Source organism: Serinus canaria, chromosome 9, assembly GCF_022539315.1.
Source record: "Serinus canaria isolate serCan28SL12 chromosome 9, serCan2020, whole genome shotgun sequence".
NCBI lineage: Eukaryota > Metazoa > Chordata > Aves > Passeriformes > Fringillidae > Serinus > Serinus canaria.
Window position 1 is genome coordinate 6,541,253 of NC_066323.1, and position 22,009 is coordinate 6,563,261.

The window sequence follows — 22,009 nt, forward strand, 5'->3', positions numbered from 1 at the left end:
TATTTAGGCATAGTTTTGGGGGGAAAAGGAAAGTAAGATCTAACCAAAGATTCTGGTGTTACAAAATTTGCAAATTTAATGTATTTGACTATTTCAGACTTGCGTCAGGACATGCTGACACTTCAGATAATTCGAATTATGGAAAACATCTGGCAAAATCAGGGTCTTGATCTTCGGTAAGCATTAGAGGTCATTCCCAAGTAATGCTGATCCTGAAGGTTTTGGCATTGGTTAGTTCCCAGAGATTGCTTCTGTTTTCCCAAGGCTATTCAATTAAATGCTAAAAATAGACATTTTTGTGCATGTTAGAGCAACATTTAATTTTTTTTTGTTTAACTAAACTACTGGATTTTATAAACAGAAGATCATATTTGAAAAATAATTAATTTTCATTCAAGTGGGTCTGCGTGAGCTACGTACAAGGAATGGATACAAGAGCCAAGGCACAGTAGCCACACTGTGGCCAAGTGATTGTGTCTGTAGGTTTGGCTTTGAACAAGGTGCCAAACCCTCAGCCCTGCTGAGCAATGACTCTTTGTAGTTGGTATCTTCACTTCAGTCCGCACAGTAGATATTGCCCAGTCTGTGTGAGCTTCTCCACCTCCAGACTGTGATGCAGCAGCTTCTGCAGGGCATTCAGGATAAACTGTTCTGCTTCTGGAAAACTGTTCTAGATAAGTTACAACTTCAAATTTGTGTTTGCTGTGTGGTACACAGAGGAGCTGCCTGTGCACTGTCTAGTAACCCCCAGTTTTCATTTCCTTATCTAGACAGAAGGACCTGTCGGTTTGTATCCCTCATGGGTCACAGTTTTGTCTTCAGTACTGAGTGGCAGAATTAAGCATTTGTCCAAGAATGGTTTGCAGAATGGTTACAGTTCCCCCTGTCTTCAAGAGTAGTCAGATAGAGGAATCTGCAGAAATACATCCTCTATAAAGGAAGAAAAAAAACCCCCAACAAAACAATGAACCTTTGTCTTCCAGGATGTTGCCCTATGGTTGTTTGTCGATCGGTGACTGTGTGGGACTCATCGAGGTGGTCAGGAGCTCTCACACCATCATGCAGATCCAGTGTAAAGGAGGCTTAAAAGGAGCCCTGCAGTTCAACAGCCATACATTGCACCAGTGGCTCAAGGACAAGAACAAAGGAGACATGTGAGATTCCCTGTCACCTGTTTTTCTTGCCCATATGCTTCTTTTTGATGGAAACTTCAAGATAACAAAAGTTCATCAAGTGGGAGATTATGTCCATAATTATGTCCGTCTAGTTTTGTTTTCTTTTTTACCTGTCCCTGTTTGCTCTTTTGCAAAAGAAAAACACACTTCTGTGTTATTGGAATATCTGAGGAAAGTGTCTCCTTTTTTGTTGGAATAGGTATGATGCAGCTATTGACCTGTTTACACGTTCTTGTGCTGGCTACTGTGTTGCCACCTTTATCCTGGGCATTGGTGATCGCCACAACAGTAACATCATGGTCAAAGATGATGGACAGGTAAGAGATGTTTTCTAAATTCATACTAAGGTCATCCTCACTTTGGTATCAGTTTGTTTTGGAAAAAAAAATCTATTGGAACTATAAGTAAATGATCAATTTTACTGTGAGTTCACTTAAGCAAGGATTTATTAATCTTAAAATACCTTTCTGTCTCTCCAAGCTGTTTCATATTGACTTTGGGCACTTCCTCGATCACAAGAAGAAAAAATTTGGTTACAAAAGAGAGCGTGTGCCATTTGTCTTAACACAAGACTTCTTAATAGTGATTAGTAAAGGAGCCCAGGAATGTACCAAAACGAGGGAGTTTGAAAGGTGAGCTTTCTTTTATGCACTTAACCTCCAGTGTTTTGTACCTAAAATGCACTTTAGTACTGGTGACCTTTAATAATTAGACCTTTTAACTGAACAGTAGTATTTTAATTGGCTTGCAGTGGGAATGTTCTAGTTCTTCAGTTGAAGATCAGCCATCCACTTGTTAGTCAGTGGGCAATCTTAGCACTTACGTGACCTTTGGTCCATGAAATCTCACTTGAGATTTGCAGGGTCAGCATACATGTAAATAAAAATGGTAATTTTTCAATTATCTGATATTTCTTTGACTTTACTCTTAAAATCCTCTTGAGATGGCAGAACTGCAGCTACTGAGAATTCTTAGATGTTGGGTGTTGTGTGCATCAGAGCCTTGCTGGTCATCCAGCCATACTTCTCTCTCCTATAACTGCTCTGGTATCAGCTCTTCAGCTGGCCTGTGTAGTTTGTGACAATGGCCAAAACCTGCTGAGCCAGAACTTTAATAACAGTAAATAAATCTGTTGCTGTAGTCATTCTTAATATCTCTTTCCAGAAATCCAGTCTTTAAGAGGTTTCAATTTTAATCCTAATTTCATTATGTTGATGGCAACGGAAGACAGATTTTGAATTATAGTGTCTGTCTAAACACTGCAGTGAAGCTTTTTTGCACGTTTTCCCTTAACCTGGGTATTTCTTATCCAGTCTGATATAGCAATTGTCCCTGTTTTCAGTGCATTCTTCAGAGTACCTAAGGAGCAACAGCTGCTGCCCTCATAAAATTACAGAAGAAATGCAACTCTGACGATAGCCGGGAAAGCGCTGATTTTAGCAGTGTGTCAGGAAATACCTTTTGAAATCTGAAATGTCAGTAGCAGTGACAAAAAAGGCCCTGTGAGCTCACAAAAATTTGTGTTGAATAGTTGTGTGAATTGCAGATGGGGTTTAAGACTACAAAGCCTGTCTTTGGATGTTGTTTTAGTCTGACCACAGTTAATTCTTACACAAATAAACTAAGTAGGAGAATGAGTGCATCTTCTCAGCTACATTATGGTGTTCTTACTAGTCTAAGACTGCTTTTTTAGTGTCTGGTTACCTGTAAAACTGTTTTGGAGCTGAAGCAGGGATACACATCCAGTAGAGAAACGCACTGAGCTTTTTTCCCCCGGTCTCTTCCAGGTTTCAGGAGATGTGCTATAAGGCTTACCTGGCAATTCGACAGCATGCCAATCTCTTCATCAATCTTTTCTCCATGATGCTTGGCTCAGGAATGCCAGAACTGCAGTCCTTTGACGATATTGCATACATTCGAAAGACCCTTGCATTGGACAAAACTGAGCAGGAGGCTCTTGAGTACTTCATGAAGCAAATGAATGATGCTCACCATGGTGGCTGGACAACAAAAATGGACTGGATCTTCCACACAATAAAGCAACACGCTTTGAACTGAACTGACAGCAAAGAAAACAAGAACTGATACCCATCTTTGTGGGTACTGCACTGTTAATACCCGTTAGCAGCAAAGACTGGTTGCATAGGAATTGCACAAACCATGAACAACATTAGAATTTATGGCAAGAAAAGCGATGAATTGTTCAAACAACTGTTGGAAAATAATGTAAAACAGGGTTTCAGATAGCACTAAAATTATAAACTGCAAAAATTAAGCTTTAGTACGATGTGTGCAGGGACCTCGAAAATTAGAGAGATGGGCAATCACCAGTGTATGAAGTTTAACAAGGGCAAGTGCCACATTCTGCACCTGCAATGGGGCAATCCTGGTTGTGTGTATGGACTGGGGAATGAGAGGCTGGACAGCAGCTGTTGAGAGGGACCTGGGGGTCCTGGTCAATGGCAAGTTGAACATGAGCCAGCAGTGCCCTGCAGCCAGGAGGGCCACCTGTGTCCTGGGGGCATCAGGCAGAGCATGGCCACCTGGGCGAGGGAGGGCATTGGCCCACTCTGCTTTGCACTGGGGCGGCCTCACCTTGAATATTGTGGGCAGTTTTGGGGGCCACAGTCTAAATAAAATAAGGATATTGGAGTGTCCAAAGGAGGGCCACAAGGACGGTGAGGGGTCTGGAGGGGAATGGGCTGTATGGGGAGCAGCTGAGGTCACTTGGTCTGTTCAGCCTGGAGAAGAGGAGCTCAGACTTCATCGAGGTCTGCACCTTCCTCACGAGGGGAAGTGGAGGGGCAGGTACCAATCTCTTCTCTCTGGTGACCAGTGACAGGACTTGAGGAAATGGCATGGAGTTGAGTCAGGGGAGGTTTAGGTTGGATATTACAAAAAGGTTTTTCACCCAGAGGCTGGTTGAGCACTGAACAGGCTCCCAGGGAAATGGTCACAGTCCCAAGCCTGACAGAGTTCAAGGAGTGTTTGGACAAGGCTCTCAGGCACAGGGTGAGATTCCTGGGGTGTCTTTGCAGGGCCACGAGTTGGACTCTGATCCTTGTGGGTCCCTTCCAACTCACTGTATTCTGTGATTCAATGATTCATGTTATGCCTTAAGCTCAAAAAGGTAAACTTGGAAGAATGTTTCCTTTTCTCATTTGATAGGATAAAGTAGAAGGAAAAAGAAAATAGGACTACTGTGAACGTAAGAGTCCATCACATCTTACCTTAGATCTGGTACAGCAGGTGGAGACTGTGCTGGATTGGGGAGAGTGGAAAGTGAATTCAAGTGATAGCAAATACTTAAATGCAGCATAGTTTAAAGGGAAGGAGTTTGAAGCTCTAAAAACATTAGTGAGAGGACAGTGCCTTTTAAATGTGCTCAGAGGCATTAACATTTGTGGGGTTTGGGTGGCCCTTTGATTTCTGGGTCCGTCATCTGCACTGTTTCTGAAGGCAGTAGGAAATGGGCCTGCTCAGTATGGTGTTTCTTCTGCTATGAATTTCTAGGGGTGCAATTCATACTTTCACAAAGAAATTCCCTATCATCCCCAAAAACTGACTAACCTGGAAATTGAATGGTCAGAATTGGGTTTAGTGCAACAGAGAGCTGTAGTGTTCATCTTAGGTTTGCTTTAATCTAACTTGAACTGAATAGATTTTTTTCATACATGTTTTCCAGAACCTAAAGAAAGGTGAGTTATTAAAATTATTGAAAGATTATTTTTTTATAAAGGCTATTTATATAATAGGAACTATTATTAATATATATTCTTTATTTACATGATTTGTCCAATATTAACTCTCTTAATTTTGCAACCCAGTTCTATCTGTCCAAGACTCCCGTTTTCATTAACGTCACTGAAGGTGACCAGACATACTCCTAGGACCAAATTCAGCCCTAGTGAAAGAGGACACAAGTACCAGTGAAGTAGTGGGAATATACCCACTAAAGCCAAAGGGGAACTTGGCCTAAGTCTCTAAAAGAATTTTGGGAATCACTCTTCACATTACTGAAATGATATGCTGGCTATTTCAAGAATGCTCATTTAAACCCTCAAAATTTGGGTCTACCATTTCTCCTCTTTCTTCCTCCTTTGGAAGTGGTTGTTGAATTCAGTAAGATACATCAGAAATAGCAATTTAGATTTTCAATATGATTGATAATTAGCAGTTCAGCAGACAGATATGTTGGCTAGCTCAAAGCATGTGGAGTTACCAAACATTTTATAGCTTTGTCTGTTTTGTGCGTGTGTGTAATATATATTTGTAAATCTAGTTGTTGTCCTTTAACACAATTACAATGTGTGCAATCAATGAAATTGGCACCATGTTTTGAAACTGTTCAGAGTACCGAGGATTTCAGATTGCCCTTATGCACAACTTCAGGTAGGACTGTTTTTCTAATTGCTAAACAGGTTTTTTTTTAAAGTTAGCAAAGCCCATAATAGTTCAGCGGGTGACATTCACCCTAACATTTTAAACTTGCTAGATTGGCAGCACTTGAATTCCAAAGGTTTGGGGCTTTTGGGGGTTCAGCTTGTTCACTGCAAACATGCACCGAGGTGCCACTCAGAAAGTGCAATACCACGTGTAATATAAAATATGCTGACAGTTGGTGTTAGACTAGAATATAAGCATATAAATAAACTGTACTTCGTGCAGGCTGTACTGATGAGGTAATGAGTGGTTGGCTTCATTTAGCAAATTGTAATATATTAAAAATGTGCAATCAATTACGTTGTGAAAGACTTTGGGGATTGTAAAGCCAAGGTTTGGTGTTTCAAGACGCTTTCAAAGTCAGCATCCTGCAGCTGATTACTGCATGCATGGATACTTGATGTTGTGGGGGGAAACCTGGTTTTGTGGAAACTCCAGAAGGTCTGAGAATAGTATGGGAAATGTGAAGTTTTATTTCCTTAGTTCCACGAAATATTTTGGAGTAGTCCAATAGACTTCCCATTGCTCTTTTTATTGACTGTTACATACTCCTTTTTGTTCATATGAATATTTTAACTCCTGCTAAGCTTGTTTGTACTTTCTAGAGCAAAGTTACTCTTGTATCTATTACTTTGCAGTCCACACACAATAATGGTTTAGCTCTTAAAATGGGTTAGTTTCAGTTTAAGTTTAGTTCACCAAATCTGAAACCCTGTTGGCTATAATCCTTAATTTAACTGAGTAAAAGTGTTGCACAGACATCACATTAGGTGCTATATTATCCGTTTTTATCTGGTGTTGAAACAATGCTTTACCTCGTTTATGCAAGAAATGGTCAGCCTTTTCCAGCCTGGGTGAAAAGATCAACTCAAATTTATTGGATGTTATGAGGCCAGATTTGTTTGTACTTTGCTCCTTCCTAGCCCTTCTGTAAATAGGAGTATAAATGTCTTTCAGTTCAAGCACAGTATTTTGCACCCTTTTTGCCCAGAGGTATGAGGAGTCAGGCTCTGTTTCCAGAAGTTACTGCAATTAAATGTTGTGCATAAGCTGTGGAAGTTATGATGAGAATCAAACAGTAAAAGAAAGGAAACCTCAGAGTGGTACAGACATAATACAGTTGGGGGTAATTTTAGCCTTTCAACAATTTTTTTAAAAAAAGTAGAAGGTCCTGGGCTTTACCCAGTTCTTTGCATAACCAGGATGGGCATTTGAAAAACATCCTGCCAGTGTTTCACAGAACAGAGCAATCCTTTTCTCAACTTCAAAGTGTTGAACCCTAATTACTGCATCCTGCCACAGCAGCTCCATGCTGATGTAACTTCACTGAGGATAGAGGAGGCACTGTTTGCTTACCCTGATCGAAATGAGAGGATGTCATCTGCTCCCAGTATCAGAAAGAAGACCTGCTTACACACCATGAAAGCACTTGTAACTGAGTCCTAGATTTTTACAGAAATAGCTTGGAATTCAGCTTATTTTTAATTATTCCCACTTCATGGAGATTTGAAAATGCTCCCTTTGTTCTGGGAATCAGATGCACAAAATACTAAAGTAGTTTATTTTGGCCTTGAAGTGAATCTGGGCACCTTGCTTCTGCAGAACTTCCTTTTAAGACTGCCAGAGCAAGGAGTCCAAGACTGGGCCATGTGTTTTATCAGAAAGCATTAGGAAATGGTGTTTTAGTGAAATAAAATTTAAAACCAGTCACTTTTTCAGCTGTGAAACTGTGTTTAATATAATGACAGAACAGGCTGCTGCATATTAATTTTACTTAGAATTACATTCATTGCTTTCCTAAATGTAGCAGAATTACCTGTACTGATTTATATATTCATACTTCTTTGTCTGAAAGGGTGCACTGGTAGTTTTTTTATAGTTGAAACAGACTTCCAGTATAATTTGAATTTTTTTTAAAGGTTTTTAAATAAAACCAAAATTGTAGGTGATTTGGCATCTTGTGGAAAAGATAGGAGCCTGCATATTGAGGACAATATAGAAATTACCAGGTTTATAAGAACTTTGTACGTGATGACCCTGCTGGTGGTGGTTTGGCGAGTTGTTTGTGGGTTTTTATGCCAACTTTCCTTTTTCTGTAAAGTATTAAATGCCCTTTAGTGGTCAGTAGCCCATGTTTGTTGACAATTTGAAGGTATTGTCTTTGCTTTGTCATTATATAACTGGCATGTTCAAATGTCTGTTCTTAATAGTAATTATGAATTCCTCCTGTTTTGCATGTCTGTACAGGTTGCAGACCTGGGCTGGACCCATTCAAAAAACAAATATCAGAAAAGCCACTTGAAATTATTATTTTTGTTGATGTCTCTGACATCTTGAAAATACTTCAAGTTAATGAAAATGGTGTGGTATTACAGAAAGAATTGTAACTTGCTGCTTCTAGGATTTTTTTTAACTTCTTTCACTTGTTCTAGTTTTACTTGAATGGAAGAACCACACTTGTTTTTTTAAAAACACTATATAGCTGTGGATGTTGTTGCAGATTGTTGAATCCCGATTTAATTTTGCAATACATGTTTCATACAAATAATGAATTTGCATCTTTTTATTTTGTGCTGGAAGTTGTCTCAGTTTAGGTAAGGCTCTGTCTGTCCAAAATGTTGTGTAGCTCACCACCCCTGCAGCTGGTGTTGGTTCGGGGTTCTTCTTTGTTTGGTTTTACTTTTTTTTACATCTGTGTTAATGAAGGGAACCCAACTGGAAACTGGCTATAGAAGTTCTCTATTTGCATATACTAACCAAGCCCATAGGTGCTCTTCTCTTTGAGGAATTCTGATTTCACTTTATGCTGATACAACACTCACTTCATCAGAATTGCTCTGGATTCACAACAGCATATGAAATCAGAATTAGGCTGTATGTGTATCAGAGTTTAAGATTATTTGTTCCTATGATTCAGTATGAAAGGTTCTCATAAGGAGAGGAATGTTTAGTAGCAGCCCAGTTAAACACTTGATAATTTTACTTTGAAATAGTCTTTATTAACAAAATAGCCTTTTCAGCTCTCCAAAAGTAGAGTGATCTTGTCTACAGTTTGTTCCATTCTTGACACTTCAATATTTTTGTTCCTTGCTAGTTTAAATGTTTCCTCTTCTTACTCTTTTGTAGCATACAGACTTGTTGAACCCACACTCAGGAAAAAAAATCATTGTTCTTCATTTGCCATACAGTGTTCTGGACATCTGAGCTTTATGGGGTAGACTCTGCAAAGTCTGAGTTAGTGCTCCTGACTCAAAGCCAGAGGTGAATCCCTCTGTCCCTTCTCTCTCCAACACCCCTCTGGGACATGCCCAGAGCATAAGAACATCATAAAATATTTCTAAGAGAAGATCAGTTGAAGCACAGTTCTGCCTGTCCTTTGAAGTTAGTGTCCCCACTGGTTTGTGTATGTGTGTTTTAAGTGTCCTTACTGTCACTCCTGTATGTGATGCAATATTGCTGCAGCAGAAGGAAGGCAAAAAATACACTATTCTCTCTTGATCTTTTTGAATTCTGGTGCCTGATTCCCAGGAGTTATTCAACTGCTTCAGGGGCCATTCAGTTCAGTGTAACTGCATTTATTTTGTTAGGCTCCTGTTCCAGTCATAAAATTTATCTCAACTAAACCTGACTTAATTGTATTGCTGAAGTTACTGAAAGCCTAATTCAGGCATAAGCTGGTTTTTTTCAAGAATCTTTGTCTGTTGTAGTTTAGTCAATTATTGTGAGCCAAAATATGGATATTCATAGTTGCAATCTCATTCTGCCTTGTTTCTTTAACTATTTTTAATCTATTTTCAGGCTTTATTAATAATGTTCTATATCCTGAATTATCAGCTGCCCCAGGCTGTCCAAAACTGTCTTACTGTTTCACTTGGGGCTGGGGAATGAAAAGGAATAGATTAATCTTCTTGTCTTATAGCAGCTGTGGTCCAAATTCTTCATTTCTCATGTGAAGAAAAATGTGGAATTCATTATCTAGGAGTATCATCCTTTCTCTTTGCACCTCATAAAATTTTAACTGTGAATATCCACTACACTATGAAAATCTACTTCCCTGGTGGAGAAAAGGGCTTTAAATATATTTGGCTGCAGTCTGAGGTTCTGGATTCTTAGGTTTGAAATGTTGTGAGTATTGTTCTCATTGTAAATAACAACACAACTGCAGAGATTTCACAGAACCATTGAGGTTGGCAAAGACCTTGGGAGTACATTTAGCCCAGACACCCTGTTCAAAACAGGGTCAGCAATAGAACAGGATGCCCAGGGCATGGCCTAGCTGGGTTTAGAGTCTGTCTGAGAAAGAGGAACCCACAGTCAATTTTTTTTTTCATAATGTTTATATGAAATATCTTCTATTTCATTGCCTGTTGCCCTTTCAGTGGGCACTGAGAAAAGCCTTGCCTGTCTTTATTCCTCCCTGTCAAGTCTTTGACCAGATGTCCCCTGGGCTTTCTCTTTGACAGGACCCCAGTCCCTGCCCCCTCAGCCTCCTCTCCTGTCCATCCCCTCCGTGGACCCATTCCAGCACATCCAGGTTCGTACTGGGAGCTCCAGGTGTGGCCCCATCAGTGCTGAGCAGAGGGGCAGGGGGAGGGCTCACCTCCCTCGACCTGCTCCTCCTGAGCCAGCCCAGCATCCTGTTGGCATTTTGGGTAAAAACAGAGCCCAGGAGGGTGTCAGCTCTCCATGCTTCTGTGTAACTTCATTGAAGCTGGGAGCAGTTACCTGTCTGCATCAAAGGGAAAGTAAAAACCCCCACCAGTGCTTCAATTATCTTTTAAAAATGAGACAATTACCTTTGAAATAACCACTACTGGGGCATGGGGGGATGTTGCCATGTGTGTCATTCTGTGATAAAGGTCTGTGGTAAAGCAGGTAGAAAGCAAGACATTTTTAGTAATAATGGGCCAAAAAGTATTTAAGATGCAGCAAGATGCATGTGCTGTCATACTGAGAATAGTCTTGCAGTACTTTAAATAAAAAATACCACACCCCCTTTTTTAACCCTTCTGCTCTGCTACTCAAGTAACAAAAGTTTGGCCTATGATACTTATTGTAGTTCATGTTCATGGGAAACTGTAAAAAGTCTGCTTTTTATTTATCTTTGCGGTCTGTATCATGCTGTTTATTAAAAAAACTACTTTGGTTTTTATCACACTTTTGAGTGTTAATGTATATACTAACAACTAAATTAAAATTATGTGGTTGGTATACCTATGAATTCTGAAGTGAGAATTTAAGGATTATTCACTCTTGGTGTGTGATTTGGTGTTGCAGCTCTGCCTTTGAAAAAGGCTAGAAGAAAGGAAATGGGAATTGCATACCTCAGTTAATCTGGGGGGAACAGAAATAGAATTTGCATTATTTAGGGGTGAAAAGTCCAATATGAGTGTGGCATTTGTTCTTGTAAATGCTGATCCCTCAAATAAGTAATTTTATTTTAGTTTTAGACGTGGGCTGTAAAAAGCTGTGACAAGAAAGAAGATATTGAAGTGTTTCAGCTTGATGGTTTACAGTCCCTGCTAAATCAATCTGGTTTTGAAAAATATGCTCCATGCTTTCATTACCAAAATTATAACTGAAAACAAACAAACAAACAAGGTTATATTTTTGTGTCCAATACTAACTTTGAAAGAGTGACAAACATATTTGGGGAAAATACTCACTGGCAGTATAATAGCACGAGGCTGCAAAGGGACTCCTTCTGCAGCCATGTTGGCCTACTTTGGACTCCAGTTCCTAACAAACTGGGAAGGATTTGAGTTCTCTTGTGAGAATTTCACCTTTTTTTGGAGGGATAAGGCAAGTGTCAGGATTTTTAATCAGGTTTTTAAAAACATTTTTGTCCCCAGTCAGCTCTAAACTTTGTGCACTGGTCAGTTCTGTTTCAGGTCACACTGCCCAGCTTTGAGAAGGGCTGTGTTCCAGCAGGTGCTCAGCCTGTGCTGGACCAACCCCATAATAAAAGATGGACATCATCATCCTTACATTTATTTTGAAGCTTCAGCAGAGCTCTGGTCTGAAAAGTATGGCTGGGGCTTTGGAACTAGCTACTTCAGTAATCTGAACTAACAGGTTAAACTTGTGTTTATTATACATAAGGTGAGTTTTACCTTTGCCTAATAACTATGAAATGGTTGTGAGTGGCTACAACTCTGCTAGTTGCACAGGATGCTTCAGGACAAGAGGATCATCAGCACTTGTCCAAATACAAATTTTAGACTTTACTGCCATTTAGTACCAGGGTGTGATTTTTGTGGTAGTTCTAAGTCTAAACGCGAAAAAAAATCACAGAAAATTTGCAAAATAATGCTGGTGAAACAAGAAAGGTTTGCAATGTGAGCAGTTTGCTTTAGCATGGGAATCTCAGTAAGTCCTCCTGATTTCATGCTCAGAAATCAGCCTGTTCGCCAACCTGCCTTGGAAAGACTCAATCTAAACTCTGAGCCCATGTAACAAAAGAGCAAAGAACCTGATGCTAGACAAGATAGCTCAAGTAACCTCCTACATGTCCTTTTAAACACTAACAAACCCACCTGCAGTGAAGGTTATCCTCACGAGCTATGCTAACTGCTTTCATTGAAGAAAGGGTTTACCCCATGCTTGTTTTGGTCAGGATACATCCCTACTAACTGAAATGAGCATCATCTATGTTGCCCATTTAAACAAGAATGTGAATATCACATAGGCTCTTCTGTATTTTCAGTTCTGACTGATTAAAACCTCACCCAGAGCTCTCTCAACATCCCAAGCGCGTGGTGGTTTAAAGAACAAGACTCATTTAGGCTTCTCTGTCTAAAGCATTGATGGCTCTGTTTGATGCGTGTGACTTTGAACTGGGTCTGCAGCTTCAAAGGGGATCCTCCTCAGATGTTCTTCTTTCCCTTAAAGCCTCGTCTTTTTATCTGACATAAGTGGTGTTGGGCTGTGTCGCTTTGGGTGGAGAATTAATCAGTCCAAAGGTACAGAAGATGCTTCAGTCCGCCTGCGTTTGCTTCAGAAGGAGGGCTGAATTCAAAGCAGAAGCTTGGGTTTAGGTTTGGCTTTTTTTTGCTCTCCCTTTGCCATGTGTGGATTTTAGGTTCTCATCGCTGCCCTCCGCTGGGAACTGGGGAAAGTGCTTTCCTGGAATGCTTGCATGGAAAACATTTCGGTGAATAGAGGGTGAGGCATGTGAGCATCCGCCCATTTGGGAGGCTGTAGCCAATTTGTGAGACCTTTAACACAAGCCGTCCTGGGGACACCTCAGCAACCACGGCTGGAATAAAAAGCAGAGAACAAGCTGAACTGGGAGACCAGGATATTGTTGGATTGGTAACTCAGTGCAGGAGATTGTAGGCATACAACATTTATTTCGTGTCTGAGGGCTCGGCAGTGTGCCAGCAGAAGGAGACCTTTAGTTGTGTTTTGCTGCTCATCACCAAAGCTCCTGTGTGATCATAGCATGAAGCTCTTTCCATCTGGCTCTAAAGTCATGTTACTCTAAAGGGATGTTTCCAGCCTCAGGACAAAGGATAAAGGATTTCATAAACAGAGTAAGTCCAGTTTCATCTACCAAATAATGAATAAAACTAAGACCAGAAACAGGGTATAGTTTCTTTTTTTTTTTTGCCAGTCAGTGGAGCAACATAATTAGAGTTATTGTGGATTCTCTGCTAATTCAAAACTTTTTCACAGAACTAGGTAAATTCAGGCTAAGCCAGAGCAAAACAATTCAATGAATGAAACACTTAGCAAAATTTCCTAAGTTATTTTAAGTCATGGAAATAAGGGACTGTAGTGGCCTGCCTCATTTCTTCAAAGATAATGAGATATTTTTTTAAAATAGTAAGATGCTGTTTGAAGTGTTCTGCTTTGTGAACCAATACAATTTGATGCTTTTTCCTGTGGCATGAAGAAGAAATCAGCAAAAAAAGATGTGATTATAAATTTGGAAAAGGGAGAGTTGATTATTTTAATTTTCAAACCCTTATTTATACGTACTTCACAGAATTATGGAATTGTTAGTTTTTTAGAAGGGACATCTGGAGATCATTCAGTCCAAAGCATGGTCACCTGGAGCAGGTAGCACAGGAACACATCCAGGTGGGTTTGGAATGTCTCTAGAAAGGAAGAATCCACAAACTCCCTGGGCAGCTGTTCCAGTTCTCTGCCATCCTCAGTGTGAAGAAGCTTTTCCTCCTGTTGAGGTGAAACGCCTTGTGTTTTACTTCATGGCCATTGCTCCTCATCCTGTTGCTTGGAGCCACCAAAAAGAGTCTGGCACCATCTTCTGGCCCCTGCCTTTGAAGTACTTCTGTGCATTGATGAGATCCCCTGTCAGATGTCTCTGCTCCAGACCAACCAGCCCCAGTCCTGCAGCCTCTCCTACAAGAGATGCTCCAGACCCCTCCTCACTTTGTGCCTCTGCTGGAGCCTCTCCAATAACTCCTTGTCTTTCTGTATCTATAGATTTCTTTCTTGTACTGTATATATTTATGATACACTCTATATTGATTCACCTATACAATAGCTCTAAAGGACAGCTTCAACACTGACACAAAAAGTAAAGTTGAGCTTTACAAGGTTCCGGCTTTGACATCACCCTCTCATTTCTGTAAAAGCGGGAGGACAGACAGTTCTCAAGCAGCCTTACACGCTGCAGGCCCTGGCCCTGGCGGTGCAGACGGTGTCGGGTATAAATACCACCTAAAGCTTTATTTAGGCCCCTCGCCGTCGCCATACGAGTACAAATACCACCTAAAGGTTTATTTAGGCCCCTCGCCGTCGCCATACGGGTACAAATACCACCTAAAGTGGTATTTGTACCACCTTAGGTGGTACAAATATTTATGGTGGTATTTATTTAGGCCCCTCGCTGTCGCTATGGCGACGGGCGGGTGCGGAGGCGGCCGTGGCCGGCAGGGGGCGCTGCGGACGGCGGCCGCTCGCCCCTTTCCCGCCCCTTGCCCGCGGAGCGGTCGGGCCGAGCCGGGCCCGCGCGGAGCGGAGCGGGGCGAGCGGAGCGGCCACGCCGAGCTCCGGAGGAGCGGAGCGGCTCTGGCGGCCGGCAGGTGAGTCCGGGCTGCAGCGCCCGGGGAGCCGCCCGTGCCCCGGCCCCGCCGGGGAGGTGAGCTGTGATTCACGGCCTGGCCCGCGGCTCTCCCGGTGCGGCCCCGGGCACGGCCCTCTCCGCCGTCCCTGCGGGGTCGCGGCCTCGCCCGTGCCCGCGGCTGCCGCCGGGCCGGAGCGGTGCCTTTGCCGCGCTCCCGCCAGGGGTTCCCCGTGCGGCCTCCGCGCAGGCCGCGCCGCCCCGGGGTCGATCGGGATCCCGGTGCTCGGGGCCTGGATCCCGCTTTTCAGGGCCAGGAAAGCCGCTGGAATAGAACAGCCCGCCTTGCGGTCTGCCCCGCGGTGCGATCCGTGCAGAAAAGGTTGAGCTTTTCACGCGCGTTACCTGGGGTGAGACTTGCGGTGTCTGCGCTGTCCCTTCTTCCCTTGCAATCACAGAAAACGGTGAGGGTACTGATAGTTCTAGATCATGATATAACGTTCAAATCAGCTATTTTTCCATCCCTTGAAATAAAATTTTAGTTCAGAAAATATTTAATCTCAGGAGGACATCGTTGACTTGATCAGGGCCCTTTTTCCCCTCCTTTCACCTCCGGTGCATGGCACTGACTGCAGAACATCCTGGGCGCCCAAGTGCTCTTCAGTAATGGCAACCCGCATCACATTCCTTGTTTGCAGCCTTTTCTTCTCCAAGACTGTTTGTCCCGTATATAGGTCAAGTATTTGTGTTTCCTTTCCAAATATTTTTCAACTCTCAGGAGCTGCCAAGTGCAGCAAAAGCCAACTAGCTTGAGACAAAAGAAAAATCAATACACCAGTGCATCCACCTTACTAATTTTGATGCTCTGAACCGAAATTAACATCAACTTCTTATGTTGCTGTCTAGCTTCAAGTTCCATAGATTTATTTTTTTGTAGTATTTGTATCACGTGTATCTGATTCTGTGGGGTTTTTTTCTATTTTGTGCTAAAGTTTTAAGTGGTTTAAAATGCTGTCACTCTGTAGGTGAAAGTCTTCTTGAGCTGATGTATTCACTACATTTGGAAGCTGTACAGTCATCAGCTTCTTAGCTGCTCTCCTGCCTGATACTGAAGAGTCTAGGATTTTTGGTAAGAGAGCATGACTGTGTTAGTATTTTAAACACTAAAACTTGTTTCTGAAGGGCTCTGCCTCAATGTCCTCTCTCTGACAGAAAGGGTGCTGGAGAAAAGGCTGGTAGATGACCCTGAGTGCTGGAGTACCTGGAGTTCTGACTTGTCTGTCTTTTAGGTGAACCTTTTTGCTTCAGGGCAGAAATGAGAAACTGGACTTCAGTAGCTGTGTGCATTTAGTGGATTCTTAACTGTATCAAAATAGGCTGGGGGGCATGAAGAGGGAGTAGGAAAAAACTTTTGTATTTGATATGCAGGTTTTAAAAATGCTTGTATTGTTCCATAAGGTTCTGAAAGATAAACTAGATACAAACAAGTCTAATTCTTAAATGTTTTTACTTTACAGTTCATGCAGACTGTTCAAAATGAATGAACATCCTAAAAAGAGGAAAAGGAAGACCCTGCATCCTTCTCGTTACTCAGGTCAGTCTGGAGCTTGAGTTATGTACGCTTTTAGTAAGTTAATCTTTTTTCTCAGAATAGAAACTACAAGAAGCGACCACTTGTGCCAATATGTGGAAAAGCAGTGACACAAAGGGTGGGATAAGAAATCTTGGCTTGAATGGGCAGCACCCACTCTGCAGGCTTCTTTGTTGGGCCACCTTGAGCCAATGCACCTGAGTGGGTTGTTCTGTACTCCTGCACATGGGGGAACTAGCTTTAGCTGCAAATAAAGGTGATTCTGCTTCCACAGAGGGGAGGAATTCTGTAAAAGTTAGGGTGGGGTGGGTAGAGAGGAATATTCAGTGCTGAGCAGACCACACACTTGTCAATGTCCTCAGTGGGAGCAGAGACCTGATACTCCAAACATCAGGGCAGCAGGAATTCTTCCAGAACAACTAGTCAAAATGTGAAAAGAATTTTGATGATGAAATACATCTGTAGCTACAACAAGGCATGAGTACTTAAACTTTTTCTGTTGATGTTTTGGTTTAGATTCTTCAGGTGCAAGCAGATACATAGACAACAGTGGGATTTTTTCTGACCACTGCTATAGTGTCTGTTCCATGAGACAGCCAGATATAAACAGAGGTAAGATTATGTTTTGGGGTCCTGTTCTGCAGTTCTTTAATGTATCATGTTCCTATGCATAGAAGCAAACAGAATACACAGTATAAGCAGGTGATTTCAGTGTCCTTGTGATCTGATGGTCCTTAGACTGGTGGGAGGTTGTTCAATTGTTCAATTGTTACAATTGTTACAATCACAAACTGTATTTCAGTTTTCAAAGTAGAAACAATGACAACAAAAAGACCCTTCAATTTTACATTTATAACGGTGATTAAACTACTTCCAGTACTCACTACCCAGGTAATAAAGTTGGTGAGTTCAGATGGAAATTACCAACAGTTGCATTGAATTGTACTTGTACATGGCAAAACAAAATGCTTTTATAAAACATCCAATAGTGGGTGGAAACTTAGCAGAGTAAATATGATGGAGGATTTTTAGTCTATTTATTTTTCTTTTCACTTTAATATTTAACCGTAAAGTCTGCAGAAGTTTTAAAAAATATCATATTTTAAAATACAATGTCCAGAAATATAGAAGAATATTTTTTAAGTTGAGTCTTCTAAATGTAATGTTTCATTTAAGGATTTTAAGTTTTTTTTCTGTATAATCAGTTCAGTATTTTCAGTAGTAAATTCAGTATTTTCTGCTGAAATCTTCTAGATAGCTTTGTTACTTTTTGAATTCTTTTGTTTTTCTCTGCAAGTATGGAAATAATTTTCAAGGTATTTGTTGTTACTTTTTAAAAATGTAGGTTCTGATGCGCTTAGTATATAAAGATAAATTTATGCAAGTACAATAAATAAATAGTAAGTAAGATCTATGACTAAATTCAGGAATCAGGATGATGCTAGTGTGGAGAAATGATGACAAGGAAATGCTTCCCTTGCCTTTGCAGGCAGGTTCCACAGTCCTGTGCAGAGCCTGGACACGGATGATGACGGGAGTCCGGTGCATGCCGGGAGCTCTCACTGGAGCGGGGCACACTCACATGCTGGGATGCACTGCCCAGACCCTAAAAAGAAGGATAAAGGTAAAGGTCAGTGTGTTTGCAGATAAAGTGCTGGGAGGTTGGAGAGCCCAGCTGCTACTGGCTTTTCATATAACTTCCTTGCTTTGACAGAAATGGTGAAGGATTTATAGTTTCTGGTATTGCTTTCTTAGCTGATAATACATCATAGTCTGGCAGGGGAGAAATAACTGGTCTTTGCATTTGAAAGCTGTTGCAGCTGAAAAGTTAAAAATGGGCCCAGGTGTTTTGTAGCAGGGTTTTTTTCAACCTACTATTATGTATTTCCTCCTGCAGATAAAGGTACTAACAGTGGAATGTGCAGAGACTTATGTGATTCACCTATATTCAGTGACAGCCCCACAGAAGAGGAGAAACCTCTAGATATCCAAACTGTAGAAATTTCTACCACAGAAGTGAATGCTGTAGAAGTTCACGATATAGAAACACAGACTGTGTCACCTGAGAAGCTGGAAGCTGAGGACCTTGAAGAAGTCCCTCTGGAGACCTGTAAAATCTTTGAGAAGAACCAGGCTTTGAATATCACAGCTCAACAGAAATGGCCCTTGCTGAGAGCCAACAGCAGTGGCTTGTACAAGTGTGAGCTCTGTGAGTTCAACAGCAAGTATTTCTCTGATCTGAAGCAGCACATGATCCTGAAGCACAAGACATGTACAGACACTCATGTCTGTAAAGTTTGTAAAGAAAGTTTCTCCAGTAAAGTGCAGCTTATTGAGCACGTAAAACTACACGAGGAGGATCCATACATCTGTAAATACTGCGATTACAAAACGGTGATTTTTGAGAATCTGAGTCAGCACATAGCAGACACTCACTTCAACGACCACCTTTACTGGTGTGAGCAGTGTGATGTGCAGTTCTCCTCCAGCAGTGAGCTGTACCTGCACTTCCAGGAGCACAGCTGTGACGAGCAGTACCTGTGTCAGTTCTGTGAGCACGAGACCAACGACCCCGAGGATCTGCACAGCCACGTGGTGAACGAGCACGCCTGCCGCCTCATCGAGCTGAGCGACAGCTACAACAACAAGGAGCGTGGCCAGTACAGCCTCATCAACAAAATCAGTTTTGACAAATGCAAAAACTTCTTTGTGTGCCAGGTATGTGGCTTTAGGAGCAGGCTGCATACAAATGTCAACAGGCACGTAGCTATTGAGCACACCAAAATATTCCCCCATGTTTGTGATGACTGTGGGAAGGGGTTTTCAGGTATGTTGGAATATTGCAAGCACCTAAGCTCTCATTTATCTGAAGGGATTTATTTGTGTCAATACTGTGAGTATTCAACAGGACAAATTGAAGACCTTAAAACTCATTTGGATTTCAGGCATTCAGCAGATTTGCCTCATAAATGTACTGATTGTTTAATGAGGTTTGGGAATGAAAAAGATCTTTTAAGTCATCTTCAGATACATGAGACGGTGTGATTGCTTTCTTTCCCTGTAATCAATTTGTTAGAATTTGAATTAATTTCCAGTCACTGGAATGTGATATTAAATACAATTTTAAACAGCAACTGTACATTTCTAATGTTTTCATCTTTATATCAGCATAGCATGTATTGCACTTGGTGTTGTGAATTTCCTTGTCTAGGAGTTTCAGTAGGAGTAATCACATTACACTGTGATGGATCAGATTTTGGGGGGGAGGGACAGTGGGAGTAATTGCATGTTGTGATACCAGTTCTGGTGGTCATCCTGCTCTTTCATGTCTAGTGTACAAGATCAACTCTCTTGAGTTTAAAAAGGCACAAAAACAAAGCAAATATATATGCTTAAATAACCCAATGCTGGTCTCAGTTCCACATCCAACTCATGTTACCCTGGGTGGCAGCAGGTCACTGCACTGGTGTTTAGCAGAAGCACTGGCCTGCCAAAGTGTAGTAAGTGTAAGTGTAATGCCAAAGATAAGGGTTCTCCAAAAGTTCCCAGGCATGGACATCTCCAGATTCACATACCAGCCTTCATTTCCCACCTTATGTTTCTATTGTCCTGTTTTTCTCCTGGGACACGTTCTGACTTCACTGTTCACTTTGTTCTGTCTCATCTGTGGGACTGTCCAACACATGCACAACATACTTTTCCACATACGTACTGCATGACTCCCACATGATGTTCCCTTTATTTACCTTCAGTTCCTGTCTTTTAATGCACTGAGGAGACACACATTGCTTGGGTTTGGATTGGATCGTGCTCTAAAGAGTAATTGCAAAAGGAATTTACGTGATCCTGCTGAGAATGTACAAAATTAATTTCTTACATAAAATCTTAATATAGCTCTCACTGAAATTATGGATGTCACCAACCTGACTAGAGAAAACTTCTAGTAGTCTATATTATTGTAGTAATTCTGTATATTTATAATTATCTTTCCATCACTAGTAACTTGAGGAATGTTATTTTAACTCTGTAAATTTTAAACTTTTATATATGGGTTTAAAAGAACAGTAAGTTAACAAAATTTTTACTAATCACTCTCAAATTATTTCACACATCTGTTAATATTATACAAAGCACTATCCTGCCATTGTAATCATTGGAAGTGAGTTTTTACAGTTCATTCTGTAGCTCTATATCTGAGTGGATACTTGTACAGATAAAAAAACAAGAGTGAGGTCACTTAGATCATGCTAGATACCACAGTGAAAATACTTATAATAATTACTGGTGGAGTTTACATTTCTTTCTTCATTGATTGTAAATTTGTAATGTAAGATTGTCTAATGCAAGCTTTGTATAGAGCTAATTAATGTATCAAACATTTCTTGATCAGTGAGGTTTGGTGTTATCAGCTTCAAGGCATGCAAGGGTCTTTGGATTTGATTTTTAAAGCTAAGGATAAAACTTGGCTGAATGTTATCGATTAATTGAAGTTCTGATTTCATGCAAGGGTCTTTGGATTTGATTTTTAAAGCTAAGGATAAAACTTGGCTGAATGTTATCGATTAATTGAAGTTCTGATTTCCAGAGAAGTATTTCTGGAAAGTCTATGAACCACTGATTGTTTATTTTGTTGTGAGAGGCAAGACCATTTCTGTCACTTTGAAATGCTGATATACTACTAGATCTTATGTTTTGTCATTGAAAGGGCAACCTGAGGATATCTTGCTGTATTTTATTACTCCCTTGTATAGAGAATGATGGCATCTGTGGTACAATTGCTGATTTCCTATTTTGAACACATTCTTCCCTGGCTGGCTTAAAATGGTAGCAATAATATAGTTAACAAAACACTAAGATTAATTATTTTCTATATGGAAAGTTAATTTTGCTCGTATATCTGAAAGGGGGAATGCTAGTTCTCTGAAAACTCTGCTCCTGCTGATGGCACAGAGGTGGAATGGCACAGCTGAGCTCTGGACAGAAAGCTGCTCTGGGAGACAGAGACAAGAAGTGGAAAAAAGTCATTTAAAAATCCCCAAAAATAAATAAGGGGGCTTACAAAGTGTGTATATTTGTGTAGACCAGCACTGTGTCCCCAGCAGGAAAGGTGGTGTCCTGTGCCAGCACAGAGCCCTGTGACACAGCAAACTTGCTTGTTGACATGAATAACTTCATGGCTGTCTTTGAGTTGGGTTATTTCTGATCTCTAAAATGGGAATCAAAACAATCCTCCACAGGAATGCTGTGAAGCCAGATAATTCCAAACTAAAATCCAGCATCTAAACAGGAAATGTATCCAGGGTCATTTTAGGTTGGATTTTGTAAATGAGGGACTAATGTTAGTATTTTCTTTTTAATCTCTATCAGAGAGTAAATGGAAGTGTACGGGAGTAGTATGTCTCATTTTAAAAGGGAACACAAGTACACTGCTGGCTTCCACATGATCTGCATGTTAAAGCAAGAAAGTTACTAAGTAGTAGGAATAATAGGTAATGAATAAAAAATAGGTAGTGAAAAAACAGGCAGTGAGACTGCGTGGAATGTGGAAGGCTGAAGGGCATAGCTGAGCATGCCAAGGACAGGGATGACATTTGGGTTATTTGGGTGAAGTGGAAGGTGAGTGCTCTGGTACCGGCACAGATCTGTCACCCTGGGCCCGAGCAGCTCATCTCAGTCCGGAGAGGCACAAATACACTCTAGGGACCAGGCTGTGCCAGTATTTATTATTTTTCTCCAAGGCAGTAAGTACAAATTTTGGTTGTTCACTGG

At 41.1% G+C, this 22,009-nt stretch overlaps 2 protein-coding genes and 1 long non-coding RNA gene across 8 annotated transcripts in view; 2 read left to right on the forward strand and 1 right to left on the reverse strand.

Annotated features, from left to right (window-relative positions):
• Positions 1-5,849, forward strand: part of PIK3CA (phosphatidylinositol-4,5-bisphosphate 3-kinase catalytic subunit alpha) — a 37,377-nt gene extending 31,528 nt beyond the window's left edge. For all 3 annotated transcript variants that reach the window (XM_030227357.2, XM_050977852.1, XM_050977853.1), the window contains 5 exons: positions 98-176; positions 984-1,154; positions 1,375-1,492; positions 1,656-1,807; positions 2,963-5,849. In XM_030227357.2, coding sequence (XP_030083217.1) covers positions 98-176; positions 984-1,154; positions 1,375-1,492; positions 1,656-1,807; positions 2,963-3,233 — 791 coding nt within the window. In that variant the 3' untranslated portion in view covers positions 3,234-5,849. The remainder of the gene's footprint in view (positions 1-97; positions 177-983; positions 1,155-1,374; positions 1,493-1,655; positions 1,808-2,962) is intronic.
• Positions 5,850-6,159: 310 nt separating this feature from the next.
• LOC127059893 (uncharacterized) lies at positions 6,160-15,660 on the reverse strand. The gene is made up of 2 exons (XR_007778215.1): positions 15,055-15,660; positions 6,160-13,914 (listed from the first exon to the last, which is right to left on the reverse strand). It is a non-coding gene; the product is annotated as an uncharacterized LOC127059893 (long non-coding RNA).
• ZNF639 (zinc finger protein 639) lies at positions 14,535-21,052 on the forward strand. 4 transcript variants are annotated; one of them, XM_030227361.2, is made up of 6 exons: positions 14,562-14,671; positions 15,675-15,778; positions 16,167-16,243; positions 16,757-16,852; positions 17,730-17,870; positions 18,138-21,052. In XM_030227361.2, exons 3-6 carry the CDS (start codon positions 16,186-16,188, stop codon positions 19,283-19,285), a joined length of 1,443 nt encoding a protein of 480 aa, XP_030083221.1. In that variant the 5' UTR covers positions 14,562-14,671; positions 15,675-15,778; positions 16,167-16,185; the 3' UTR covers positions 19,286-21,052. The 4 variants fall into 4 exon arrangements, with proteins under 4 accessions (XP_030083220.1, XP_030083222.1, XP_030083221.1 ...); XM_030227360.2 differs by lacking the exon at positions 15,675-15,778 and having other exon boundaries at positions 14,535-14,671; XM_030227362.2 differs by lacking the exon at positions 15,675-15,778 and having other exon boundaries at positions 14,535-14,671; positions 17,730-17,864.
• The last annotated feature ends 957 nt before the right edge of the window (positions 21,053-22,009 follow it).

Excerpts from the sequence above, each read along its gene's own strand:
- ZNF639 (XM_030227360.2), top strand. The coding sequence starts at position 16,186 with ATGAATGAACATCCTAAAAAGAGGAAAAGGAAGACCCTGCATCCTTCT. Across the intron at positions 16,853-17,729 it reads ACAGCCAGATATAAACAGAG|GCAGGTTCCACAGTCCTGTG; the intron begins GTAAGATTATGT and ends TTGCCTTTGCAG. Across the intron at positions 17,871-18,137 it reads AAAGAAGGATAAAGGTAAAG|ATAAAGGTACTAACAGTGGA; the intron begins GTCAGTGTGTTT and ends TTCCTCCTGCAG.